Source organism: Mustela erminea, chromosome 2, assembly GCF_009829155.1.
Source record: "Mustela erminea isolate mMusErm1 chromosome 2, mMusErm1.Pri, whole genome shotgun sequence".
Taxonomy (NCBI): domain Eukaryota; kingdom Metazoa; phylum Chordata; class Mammalia; order Carnivora; family Mustelidae; genus Mustela; species Mustela erminea.
The window spans coordinates 78,491,625-78,504,485 of record NC_045615.1 but is presented as its reverse complement, the minus strand read 5'-3'; the positions used below and the strand labels follow the sequence as shown (position 1 = coordinate 78,504,485).

At 40.8% G+C, this 12,861-nt stretch overlaps 1 protein-coding gene across 1 annotated transcript in view; it reads right to left on the bottom strand.

The window, feature by feature from the left end:
- The window catches only part of FGF2 (fibroblast growth factor 2), a 59,891-nt gene extending 57,634 nt beyond the window's left edge, over positions 1-2,257 (bottom strand). The window contains exon 1 of the mRNA XM_032333350.1: positions 1,971-2,257. Coding sequence (XP_032189241.1) covers positions 1,971-2,148 — 178 coding nt within the window. The 5' untranslated portion in view covers positions 2,149-2,257. The remainder of the gene's footprint in view (positions 1-1,970) is intronic.
- Between the last annotated feature and the right edge of the window lie 10,604 nt (positions 2,258-12,861).

The following is a 12,861-nucleotide window of genomic DNA, read 5'->3' as shown; positions in this document are numbered from 1 at the left end:
GAAGCCTGGTGGAGAGTTCTTTTAGTCATAGAGCATGCTCCTTTATCATTACAGACAGTTTGCGCTACTAGAAAAGAACAAAATTATGTGGGACATACATGCACCTGACCCTAATCAGCTGTGCTGGCCTAACAGAAAAATGCAAAACAAACTTCAAGCACAAAGTTTAAAACTTAATTTGGGGGATGCCTGGGTGGCTCAGTGGGTTAAGCCTCTGCCTTCAGCTCAGGTCATGATCTCAGGAGCCTGGGATCAAGCCCCACACCCACATTAGGCTACATGCTCAGTGGGGAGCCTGCTTCTTTTTCTGCCTGCTGCTCCCCCTGCTTGTGCTCTCTCTCTCTCTCACTTGGACAAATAAATAAAATCTTTAAAAAAATGAAAACAAAACTTGATTTTGTGAAACCTATTCAAGTTACTAAAATAGAGAAACAGCACTAACCCATATATATTGGGTTACAAGTACCTTTGCAGTTTTACTGGATAATGTAAGTGATTGATAAAATTTAAAAATTACATCAGACCCCAAAAAAATTAAAGAGCTGCATCTTTTGCTGGTTGCTATTTTGGAATCAATAAAGATCCAATATAAAAAGCACATTTCCCATTCATCAACCCAGGTTTGGTGGCAAAGCTTTGGCCTCTTCCTGTGTCACCTCACAGGTGTGAATGACGTTCCATCAGCATCTTGTGATAAAGAGGTAATTACTGGGGAGTGAAGCTCCGTACCTGGGGAGGTCTTTTCTCAGGAAAATAGAAGAGCAGAGTCTTCATCTGAAACCCAGAAAGGAAGGCCAAACACAGGTCTTTTAAAACAGCTGTTTCACCTGCACTTACAGGATGCCAGTTAAAATATACTCTGATCTTCTTTCTCCCATTTCAGATTCCACCAGTGTTGTTAATCAACCCATTTTACACCCCTTTCTTCCTGTTTTCTATAGACCAGTTGGTCTCAAAGTGTGGTCCCAGGTCAGCACCACCTGGGGAACTTGTTACAAATGCAAATCATCAGGCCCCACTCCAGACCTAAGGACTCAAACTCAGGAGACAAGGTTCAGCAATTTGTTATAACCACCCCACCCCCCCGGGATTCTAATGCACCCCTCAAGTTTGAGAACCAATGACTGTAGGCCAGGGTTATTTCTATAACCATTAATAGATTACTTTTTACTGAACACAAAAGTGTACACTAATGAAATGAGACCTCCCAGCTCTGTATATAAGCTCTCATTTGAGCCTCAAACCTGATGCAAGATAGACATTGCCCTCACTTTAAATCTGAGGAAACAGGCTCAAGGTCCCAAAGCTAACAATTGCAGGCGGGTGATTAAAGCTTTTGCGGTTCTCGTCACTATTAAAACAGAAGTGTGTCGCATTTTATTAACAAAGTCCATATCTATTGCTCTCAAAGCTTTCGGCAATTAAGAAAAAATTAGAAATAGATGGGTGAGAGCAGTGTGCCAGCTGGCTCGAATCCTACCAAATCGGAGTTTAAGGGCACAACTCTGGGAAGGTATTTTTCCAAAAAAGAACACTTAATTCAAGTTTAGTCCCTCTGTCTCCGTCAGTGGGGCTGCGCGCCCCCAACACAAAAGGGATTGGAACTTCAGGGTGGGGACCCGGACGGCATCTCAGCGAGCCCGCTCACCTCTCCGCCGCCGGGCATCCCCTAAGCAACAGGTTGCGCGAAGGCCAGGCCCAGGCACCCTGCGGCTCTGGGCCCAGGGGACTGGTTTACCAGGGGAAACTGGCACACTCCGAAGCCCCGGGAAGTGTCTAACCCGACACCGCAGCTCCGGGGAGGTGGGGGCGAGTGGTGAACCCGAAACCGCTGAGGGCTGCGCGGAAAGAAACCACAGGTCCCACTGAGGTCAGAGTGACGAGAAGGAAGAAGCTGGAATGAAGGCGCGGGGGAGAGAACCCCAGGAGATGGAGATGGGATGGGGGAGGAAGAGCGGGCCAGCACTCACTGTGAGGATCGCTCTTCTCCCGGACCCCGTCCACTCTGCCATCCGGCTGGATGCGCAGGAAGAAGCCCCCGTTTTTGCAGTACAGCCGCTTGGGGTCCTTGAAGTGGCCGGGCGGGAAGGCGCCGCTACCGCCGTCCTCCGGCTGGGCGGGCAGCGTGGTGATGCTCCCGGCTGCCATGGCCCCGCCGGCGCTCTGCCGGGGTGCCCGTGCCCCTGGAGCCGCGCGGGGAGCCGCCGCCCCCCGGCCCCGGCCCCCGACCCGGTCCGGGGCACGGCCACGGCCCCGGCCCCGGCCCCCCAGCCTCCCGCCCGGCAGCGCGCGGCCGCGCCCGCGGGCCCCCAGCCTGGAGCCGCTCCGCCGCTTCGCTCTCCCGCTGCCCTAGAGCGCGGGGCGCCGCGGGGCTCGGGAGCTGGGGTTTAGGGCTGGGTGTCTCCGCGGCCGCGGCTCTCGGGAGGGCCGCCTGCCGTAGCTGCAGCGCCCGGGACCCGGCAGCAACCGCGGCACCGCGTCGGCTGGTCTGGCACCGGCCCGGCCGCGGCGTCACATCTTCTACATCTCCACCCCCGAACACCCACCCCCCCACACACGCCCCCGGCCCTCCTCCCTTCCTGCGCGCCGCCCCCTACTCGCTGCGGGCTTTCTGGGGCCGGCCTCTGGGTCGGGAGCTTTGGCCTCAGCACGCAAGCGCGCGACATCAGTCCGAGGGGGAGCCCGAACGCACCCGGGCGCGGGGGAGGTGCGGAGGGCGTGCGGGGAGGCGACCGCGGAGGCCGCCGCAGCTCTAGGGGCTCGACTCCGGCGAAGCCCCTCAGAAGTCGCCCCAGCCCAGCCCTGCGCCACCCAAGCCACATTTAGTCTTCCTCCACACGGCAGAGCTTTTGCTGTGCAACCAGCCGTGACTCAACTTTTAAACGTTTTAAATGCAACTTTCTCCCCCATTCTTTTTCCTTGTCAGCGTTTCAAAGCGAAGAAACTCTTTCCACCCCCAAGAAGTAAAGGAATCGGAAATGAGGGAGGATTCCGTGTCAGAATAATTTCTGAACGCCCCAAAAATAAGTTCTGAACGCACCAAAAGAGGGGCATGCGTGGAGCACAAACCGTTAAACTTGAAGGCAGAGGCTGAAATCATTGACTAACAAAAGGAAAGTATGAGGCCAGAGGAGGGGAGCAGACCAGACAGCTAAAAGGGAAAAAAAAAAAAGTTTTTACCATCCTAACTTGAATTAGACGACGTGGAAAGATGAAAATAGGCCTCAAATTCTTATGTGATAGAAGTGCATTGATGTCTTACTCCTAAACGGGCACTAGCCCTGGTTAAACTGTTGGGCGTTTCTTGAAGGGAGGGTAGTTTTCTAAAAATCCCAAACTACAGAATTGAAGTTAGCTGGACATTGGTAATTTTCAGTGGAATATAAAAGGTATTAGAGATGAGCAAAATATCTGTCCAGAAAGTTTTCTAATCTTGAGTGTCTCCTATATACGAAGCATTTGGGTAATGCGGTGGGAGATGCTCAGTCAGGCAGGATCTTGTCCCACACAGTGCGGGAGGTAAGATCCGAAGCATGAACAACACAAATACCGGGGAGAGGTGCCAAGGCCATACAAGAATAAAATGAGGTGTTGTAAGATTTCAGACAAAAGGTAATTCAGTTTGGGGGGTAGATTGACTGTTAGGAAAAGCTTCTAGGAAGATTCGAGAACACAGTAGTTCCTTTATTTGGGAACAGGTTTGGTTTCAAAAGAATAGTGCATCAAAAGATGAAAGTAGGGGCTCCTGGGTGGCTCAGTTGGTTAAGAGACTGCCTTCGGCTCAGGTCATGATCCCAGGATCCTGGGATCCGGCTCCCCCTACTCTCCCTGGAGCCTGCTTCTTCTTCTCCCTCGGCCTGCCACTCCCCCCTGCCTGTGCTCTCTCTTTCTCTGTCAAATAAATAAATAAATTCTTAAAAATTAAAAAAAAAATTTTTTTGAAAGATGAAAATATTTTTCATACGTCTCTGTGAGGAGTTTAACTCTAGATGCATTTCTAGGATGTTAAATAGAAGTATGAAGGGACTGGAGCTTTAAAACCCAGAATATTCTTCCCTGGGCTGGTATATATTCTCTGACCTCTCTCTCCAAAATGGACAGGTTTTATCTACATTGAAAATCTGTTAAGATAAATAATCTCTTCCAGATGATCTCTGTAGGTGTCCCAAGGAATGCTTAATGCCTCTGTAGGACTTGGTTGAGGTTGCCACTTACTTTGACATAAGTAGACTTGAATAAGCCTGGAACTCTATGTCAGAGAAAGCTGAGTATTCCAAGAGGAAAGGGATAAAATCTAAAAAACAAAAACAAAAAAGTAACAGTAGTATCCAGAAATTGGGGGAAGAGTTACATGCAGTTAAGTAATTTGTATGCTAATGGCTTAAGGATCTCAAAGAACTTGTACAATTAACCCCTTGTTTCCTAGTTCCTTCCAAAACCAGGAAAGGCCATTACAGGAAATGGTTAAACCAGCTCTGGGAATCTACTGTCTCCAAGATAAATAGCGTTAATTCCAAGAAGACCTCCTTAAGATAGTTGTCTCAAGTTCCCACCCAGCCTCCTCCCAACACACACTTGTACACATGTAGAGATAGACACTATTCTTAGATGCAATCAATTTGCTCTTACTGGAATCATGAGTAGTCAAATTACCTACATTCTCAATTTCCCAGCTATAAGGATGAATATAAAAATAAATGTAAGATGGTGGGTACAAAACTCATCATTTTTAAAAACCACTAGGTTCCAGTGATAATTATTCCAAAACTACAAAGGAAAGAGGAATTTCCCTTACAATACCAAGAGGAGTTACTTTGAAATTAAGAATTATTCCTATATACAAAGAGTGTCTCCTATATACAAATATTTAATGAGAGCTTTAAAAAAAACAAACAAAACAAAACAAAACAAAAAAACCAAAACACTCTCAAAAGTTCCTGGGTAGAAACATGTAGTAAAAAAAACAATGTAAAATTCCTCTCACCATGTTTTAAAAATTTAAACCATACTAGTTTAAATTTTAGCACAATTTTTAAAACTATGCAACAGTATTATAAAATGCATTCAGAAATAAACATAATAGCAAATATGTTTTTTTCATGTAGGGGAAAATGTGAATGACTTTTGAATGGATGAAAATGATTATTAAATATCTTCCATGGAAAATTAGGCATCATCTAAGTATCTGATTCTACAAGGTCTCTATATGTTTAATCATCTTTGAGCAACTTTACAACTTTTATAAATTATAGATAACTGTCCTGGACTGAATTGTGTCCTACTCTCCCCCAAATTCCTATGTTGAAGCTCTCACCTCCAATATGACTATATTTCGAGATAAGGCCTTCCTAATCCAATATGAATGATGTGTTTATACAAAAAGGAAAGATACCAGGAGTGTGCACATAGAGAAAACACCATGTGAGGACAGGAAAAAGGCTGCTGTTTGCAAGACAAGGAAAGAAGCCTCACCAGAAACCAAGCATGCAGAGGCTAAATTTTGGACTTCCAGCCTCCAGAACTATGAGAATATAAAATTTCCACTGTTTAAACCTTCCCAGTCTGATGGCATTATGTTAGGGCACCCTGAGCAGACTAACACAATAACCAATAATACACAAATTAAGTATATCTAATGAAGGACATTGAGTTCCCTTGTGTGATGGTTAATTTCACATGTCAACTTGGCTGGGCTAAGGTATGCCTACAGAGCTAGTAAAACATTGTTTTGGGGTAGGTCTGTGAGGGTGTTTCCAGTAGGGATTAACATTTGAAAGAAGATCCACTCTCACTAATGCTGTAGGCATCATCCATCCCTTGAGGGCTGAAGAGAACAAAAAGGTGAAGGAATGTGAAATATTTCTCTTTTCCTTGAGCTTGGACATCCATCTTCTCCTGCCCTCAAACACTGAAATTCCTGGTTCTCAGGCCTTCAGCCTCAGAAGAAGTTAAACCAGACTTTCTAGTCCTCCAGTTTGAAAATGGCAAACTATGAAACTTCTCAGTGTTCATGACTATGTAAGCCAGGTCCTATAAAAATCTGAGATATATATATATATATATATATATATATATATATATATATATATATATGTATGTCATCCCTATCTACATATCTATATATCTTATATCTATATAGCTCTGGAGAACTCTAATGAATATACCTCTTCTGCCTATGGAATAAGCTAGCTCTGCACCTATTCGTAAATTCACTTGAGCATTCCTTCTGCCTTGAGATGTGTGGCTCTGAATTCTCTTTCAAACCTGTTGTCACATCTTACTGGTTTCCTCATGAATTAATGAGAGAATATCAACTCTATATTTTATAAGATATAAATGTTAATATTCACTTTTTGTCTGCATGACAGTTATGATTTTATCTTTTAAAAATGTTATCCTTTAAAATTGTAAGAGTAATGAGGAGAATTTGCCCTTTACAGATTTCTTCCACTTTCCAAAAGTATTACAGGTTTCCTCCACTCTCCAAAAGTAGACCATTTCTGCGAAAACTTTAAGTCGAAATGATATAAAGTGAAGAAGCAATTACCATTAATGTATGTGGAAAATTTTTTGAGTATTCCCAGACCAAATAAATAACCTTGTAAAGCCTTTTCTGATACCTTAGGACACATCTTGCTAATACATGCAGAAAATAAATGGACATAAAGCGCAGATGCTCACAGCTCAAAGCTATGGGAGCTCGATGCTGACATACTGTATTCAGTTTCTGGAAAGGAGCTTGGCAGGGCCACTCCCGTTGATAGGGGTGTGCACTGCTTCTGTAAGGACTTGCTGCAAAACCAGCGCTGAGTGCAGTGTTCAACATTTGCACGTTTTTTGTGAAAGTGAAAATCATCTTCAGATTTCCTTCAGTAACTAAAACAAGTACTAATGTAGGTCTTTCACAAAAGTGCAGTAGCATGTGAAATTTCAAAAAGTGGGGAATACCGTCCCGCCTCGGTGGCTCAGATGGTTAAGCGGCTGCCTTTGGCTCCAGTCATGTGATCCCAGGGTCCTGGCATTGAGTCCCATGTCAGGCTCCCTGCCCAGTGAGAAGCCTCCTTCTCCCCCTGCTCATGCTCGCTCTCTCTCTTGCTCTCTGATAAATAAGTAAATAAAATCTTGAAGAAAGGGGGGGAGGATATGTTTATAAACCTCTTTTATATAAAACATTGGGAACTGATGCATGAAGTGATTGAAAGATCAATGCAAGGATTAAGATTTCAGATGTATCTAAAAGGATTATAAATGAAAACAATATATTTTAAAATGTTAGTGTCAATAGTTGAGGGGGATTAAGGAGTGTACTTGTGAGGAGTACTGGATGATGTATGGAAGCGTTGAAACAAATAGAACAAATAGAACACTGAATGTTAACTATACTGGAATTAAAATTAAAAAGAAAAACCAAAAAAAAGTAACAACCAGAAACAACAGTAGAAATAAAATTTTAGTGTCATTAGCAACCAAAATTTGCAAGTCATGTAATAAAACCCCCCACAGAAAAAAGCCCAGGACCAAATGGCTTCATTGGTGAATCTACCGAATGTTTAAGGAAAAATTAACACCATGCCTTCAGAAATTCTTCCAAAAACAAGAACAAAATAGAAGAGGAGGGAATAGTTTCTAACTCATTCAAGAGGCTACTATTTTACCCACACCAAAACCAGACAAAGACATCACAAGAATACAAAACTATATACCAATATTCCTTATGATCTTAGATGCAAAAATCCTCAATAAATGATTATCAAACAGAATCTAGTAACATAGAAAAAAGATTATACATCATGTCCAAGTGGGTTTTATTCCGGAAATTCAAGTTGGTTAAACATAGCAAAATCAGTCAAAGTAAAACACCATTTTAATAGGTGTTTATAGGTTTAAAATTTCAAAAAACACTATCATCTCAATGGACACTTTAAAAGTCTTTGACAAAATCTAATACTGTTTCATGATAAAAACAAAACCACACACACAACAAACTAGGAATAGAAAAGAATTTCCTCAACTTGATGTCGCGGCCGGCGCGACAAATCAACCAGGAACGTGAGGGTAAGAGGATGAAGAAAAGAACTCGAGAAGCAAAGAGATGGGGGCAGGAGGAGCACCGAGGAGGATGTCCAACAGTGCTAAGTTTATTCAAAGCACTAAGGCCATATATATATGATAGGAGAAGCAATACACCTGTGTCTAGTTAAACCACGAGTTCCCATAATAAGTTTCACATTTAACTATAAGCAGACCTCATGATGCCAAATGGCTGATGCCAGTACAATGGTTCTGTATTGATACAGCAAACCTGAAAGTAATTTATGGGCTGTAGGAGGGCAGCAAGGACCAGCAACGAACTTTAGACCCCAACCGAACTGTTCTCATTTGTTTAGCAAGCGTGTGGGAAGTCACGTAGGCGAGCGTGCAACACATAGCACAGACCCTTTCTCAGTACTACTCAACTTTTCCTGCCCTAAACCTTCTGTTAGGTTATTCGGACTTTAAACGAGGCACAAGTCAGGGCCTGGTTTGGTCCTCGTCCCAAGCCTTATTGCAGCCTCCCACAACTTGATAAGGTCATTTATGAAAAACTCACAGCTAACATAATATTTAAAAAAATAAAAAGAAAAAATAATAAAATAAAATAAAATAATAAAAAGAAAAAACTTGCCTCCTACAATCAGGAACAAATGAAGGATGTTTTTTCTAACCACTTGTACTTAACATTATAGTAGAAGTTCTAACAAGGGCAATTGGGCCAGAAATAGAAATAAAAGGCATCTAGACACAAAGGAAGAAGTAAAATCATATTTGCAGATGATAGAATCTGATAGAAAACCCTAAAGAATTCACCCACACATACACAATCAGAGCCAATAAATGAGTTCAGCAAGGTTGCAGGGTAGAAAATCAATATATTAAAATCAGTTGTACTTCTTTATACTAGCAAAGAACAATCTAAAAATGAAATTAAGAAAACAATTTCATTTACCATGTCATCAAAAAAGAGTAAAATATTTAGGAATTAATTTAACCAAAGAAGTTCAAGACTTATATATTGAAAACTAGAAAACATTGTCTGAAAGAAATTAAAGAAGATGTAAATAAATGTAAAGACATCTGTATTCATATATTGGAACACTTAATATTGTTAAGATGATTGATCTACAGACTAAATGTATTCTCTGTCAAAATTTCCAACTTCTTTTTTGAGAAATTGGTAAGTTCATCCTAAAATTAATATGGACATACAAAGGACCCAGAATAGCCCAAACAATATTAAACAAGAAGAGCAGAGTTGAAATACTTGATTTCAAAATTGTCTACAAAGCTACAATGTACAAAATGATATAATACTAGAATAAAAATAGACATACAGATCAATGGAATACAATTGACAGGAAATAAACTGATGTTTATGATCAACTGACTTTCAACAATGATGTCAAGACCATTCAATGAGGAAAGAATAGTCCTTTCAACAGACAGTGCTGGAACACTGATATTCACGTGAAAAAAAAAATGAATTTGGACCCCTTATACCACATAGAAAAATTAACAAATATCACAGACTTAAATGTAAGAGCTGAAACTATAACAATCTTAGAAGAAAACATAGGTGTAAATCTGGGCAACCATGGATTAGGCTACGGTTTCTTAGATGTGACACTAAAGACAACAAGCAGAAAAAAAAAAAAAAGATAAATTGTACTTCATCCAAATTAAAAACTTTTGTGCATCACACTGTTGAGAAAATGAAAAAGAACCCAGAGAATATAAGGGGAAATATTTGTAAATCATATGATGAGAATCTAGTCTCCAAAATATATAAAGAACTCTTAGAACTCAACGATAAAAAGATAATCCACTTTAAAAGTAAAAGTAGGCAAAGTGTTTGAATAGACATTTCTTCAAAGTATAAAGATAGCCAGGGGTGCCTGGGTGGTTCAGTCAGTTAAGCATCTGCCTTCAGCTTGGGTCATGATCCCAGGGTCCAGGGATGGAGCCCTGCCTCAGGCTCCCTCAGTCAGGAGTCTGCTTCTCCTTCTCCCTCTGATCTTCCCATCTGCTCATGCTCCTGCTCACTCTTCCTCTCTCTCTCTCTCTCTCTCTCTAATGAACACATAATAAATCTTTGCAAAAATAGCCAAAAGTACATGAAAAGATGTTCAACATAATTAGTCATTGCGAAATGCAAATCAAAACCACAATGAGATATTACTTCACACCCACTAAGATCATTATGATTTTGAAAAATAGAAAATAACAAGTGTTGTCAAGGGTGTGGAACAGTTGGAACATCTGTACATTCCTGGTGGGAACATAAAAATGTAGAAATCAGTTTGGTATGGTAGTTCCTCAAAAAATTAACACAGAGTCACCGTATGACCTAGTAATTCTATTCATATATATAATGAAAACATATGGCTACACAAGAATAAGTCAATGAATGTTTATAGCAGCATCATTCATAATAGCCAAAAAGTAGAAACAACTCAAATGTCTACCTGTCAAATGGTGAATAAGTAAACAAAATGTGGTACGTCCATACAATGGAATATTATTTGGCAATAAAAAGAAGTACTGATACATGCTAAAATACAGATGAGCCTTAAAACATTATGCTACATCAAAGAAACCAGATGGAAAAGTCCACATACACAATGTATACACAATGTCCAAACTAAGCAAATCAATAGAGACACAGGGTGTCCACTCCTCATCTACATTATGTATGGTGTGGCAGTGACTGTGGAACTCTAAATGTTAACTGGTTTATTAACACTAAACTTATTTCTTTATGAAATCCCTCTAAAATGCAGAAATAACTATCTTCTAAAACCTTATACATCAAAAATAATTTTGTTGCTTCTCAAGTCATCATTATGAATATCAGCTGTGATATAATACAGTGAGCCACTCTATTTTATTTCTACAAGGGGTAATAAAAAGTTACTTTTCACCTTTTATGCCCAGTTAGCAGATCCTGATCTCACCAGAATAATGTTCCATGCTTTATGTTGACATTGTATTATTGATTTTGAAAAACAAACAAACAAACAATAAACATCTAAGGGTTCCTGAGATAGTCAAGGCTTAATTATGGTGCATTTGGCAATTTTTATTCTTACATATTGTATGGTCACCCTAACTAAACAGCCAACCTAGTCATTCACTCTTTTCAGGCATCTGTGTGACTCTATTAATTGAGTAATCAGTCTTCTCTCATTAGATTCTTTGATTTTGCTTTCCCAGTTTCAACCCCTAAGTTCAAAAAAATTAAAGCTTCATGATGTCTTTTACTCTTAAACTACCTGTGGGGCTCTCCTGAGGGTCAATGGACAACCACAAAGACTTGTTCTTCTTTTACTTTTTTAAAGAGACGGGTGCTAGGAGGAATAGGTTTATTCATATGGTCTCTATTTTTTAATTAGCTCAACTCTAGAGTAAGAATTATGTGGGAATAGCTAGCAAACCAAAGGAGGAGCTCAGCCATCCTTATATTAATTCCATTCAAAACAATTGTTATTAGTAATAAATATAATACAAAGATGGTCCTTACTTGAAGGCCTTCTTATTCTTTATCTTCTGTGTAATCTGCTCAGATGCTAATTTCATTGTTTTGTTTTGTTTTGTTTTTGACATTTGTTTAAAGGAGCATCCTGACCCTCGAATCAAGGTACTTTTTTTTTAATGTGCCAAAACTAAGAGAAAAATATCTGTTGTCTTAGATGCTGGGCCTGAATTGGACTGTGTGAGTCGGGAGACACCTGGGAATCCAAGATGGCCTGACTGGCCACTAATCCCACACATGCAGACTTATTGGAAGCAGCATTCAAAGGTACCCATCAAGGGTGCAGGGCAGGAAATACTTTCCCAAGATGTCCCAGTGGGCTATGGCATGGCCTATCCAACAGTCCTGAGGGCTTGATAGCGGAGGGGATGACTGTAGGAACAAACTGCATGGGGGAACCACTAGGACTCAACATTCTATCAGCCTGGGATGGCTCGCAGTTGGGACTTTAAAATGGACAACAACAAAAAACCCTGTCATCTTAAAGCACCCTTGAAAGAAGCGGGAACCTGAATTTATCTTTGGGACAAACTGCTCCTTGGTTTGGGGAGAGTACTATGAATGAAGCCTTCGATTATGTAGGTTTGGTACAAGTACCCACCACCAGTGTTGCTCCTGTTCTAAACAAATTCAAAAGATAAATGACAAACTGGGAGAATGTGGAGTGTCCAGGACATCAAAGTGAACCTTCTAAATATGTAAAGATGCCTTAAATGTCACTGAGAAAAGACCCATGAGCAAAGGAATATGAACAAGTAGTTCATAGAAAAAGAAATAGAGACCAAATATGTAGATAAGCACATGATCTTTACATAGATAATCTTATAAAATATATAAATGAAATAATCAAACATGTGAATAAAAGAAATGCAAAGTAAACTAGAATGAAAGATATTTTTCTACTTTTCAGATGGACATAGTCAGAAAGTCTAATATATAGCATCAGAGAACAGGAGGAAACAGGTACTCTCTGTCACTGCTGGTGGGAGATCAAACTCGAGAGAGCATTCAGTATTTGAAGTAAGTGTGTCTTTTAATCCAGCAATTTCTTTTCTAGGAATTTATCCTACCAACATATTCACACGTGTGTCCAAAGATATGTGAATATATGTGCTTCAGCTTTGCTTATGGTTGCAAAAGCCTGGCATTAAGCAATAAAAAATGTTACCAGGGGTACCTGGAGGGCTTAGTTGGTTAAGCATCCAATGCTCAATTTCAGCTCAGGTCTTGATCTCTTGTTGGGCTCCATGCTGGGATAGAAGAAAAAAAGCAGAGAGGGGAGAAGGAGGTAT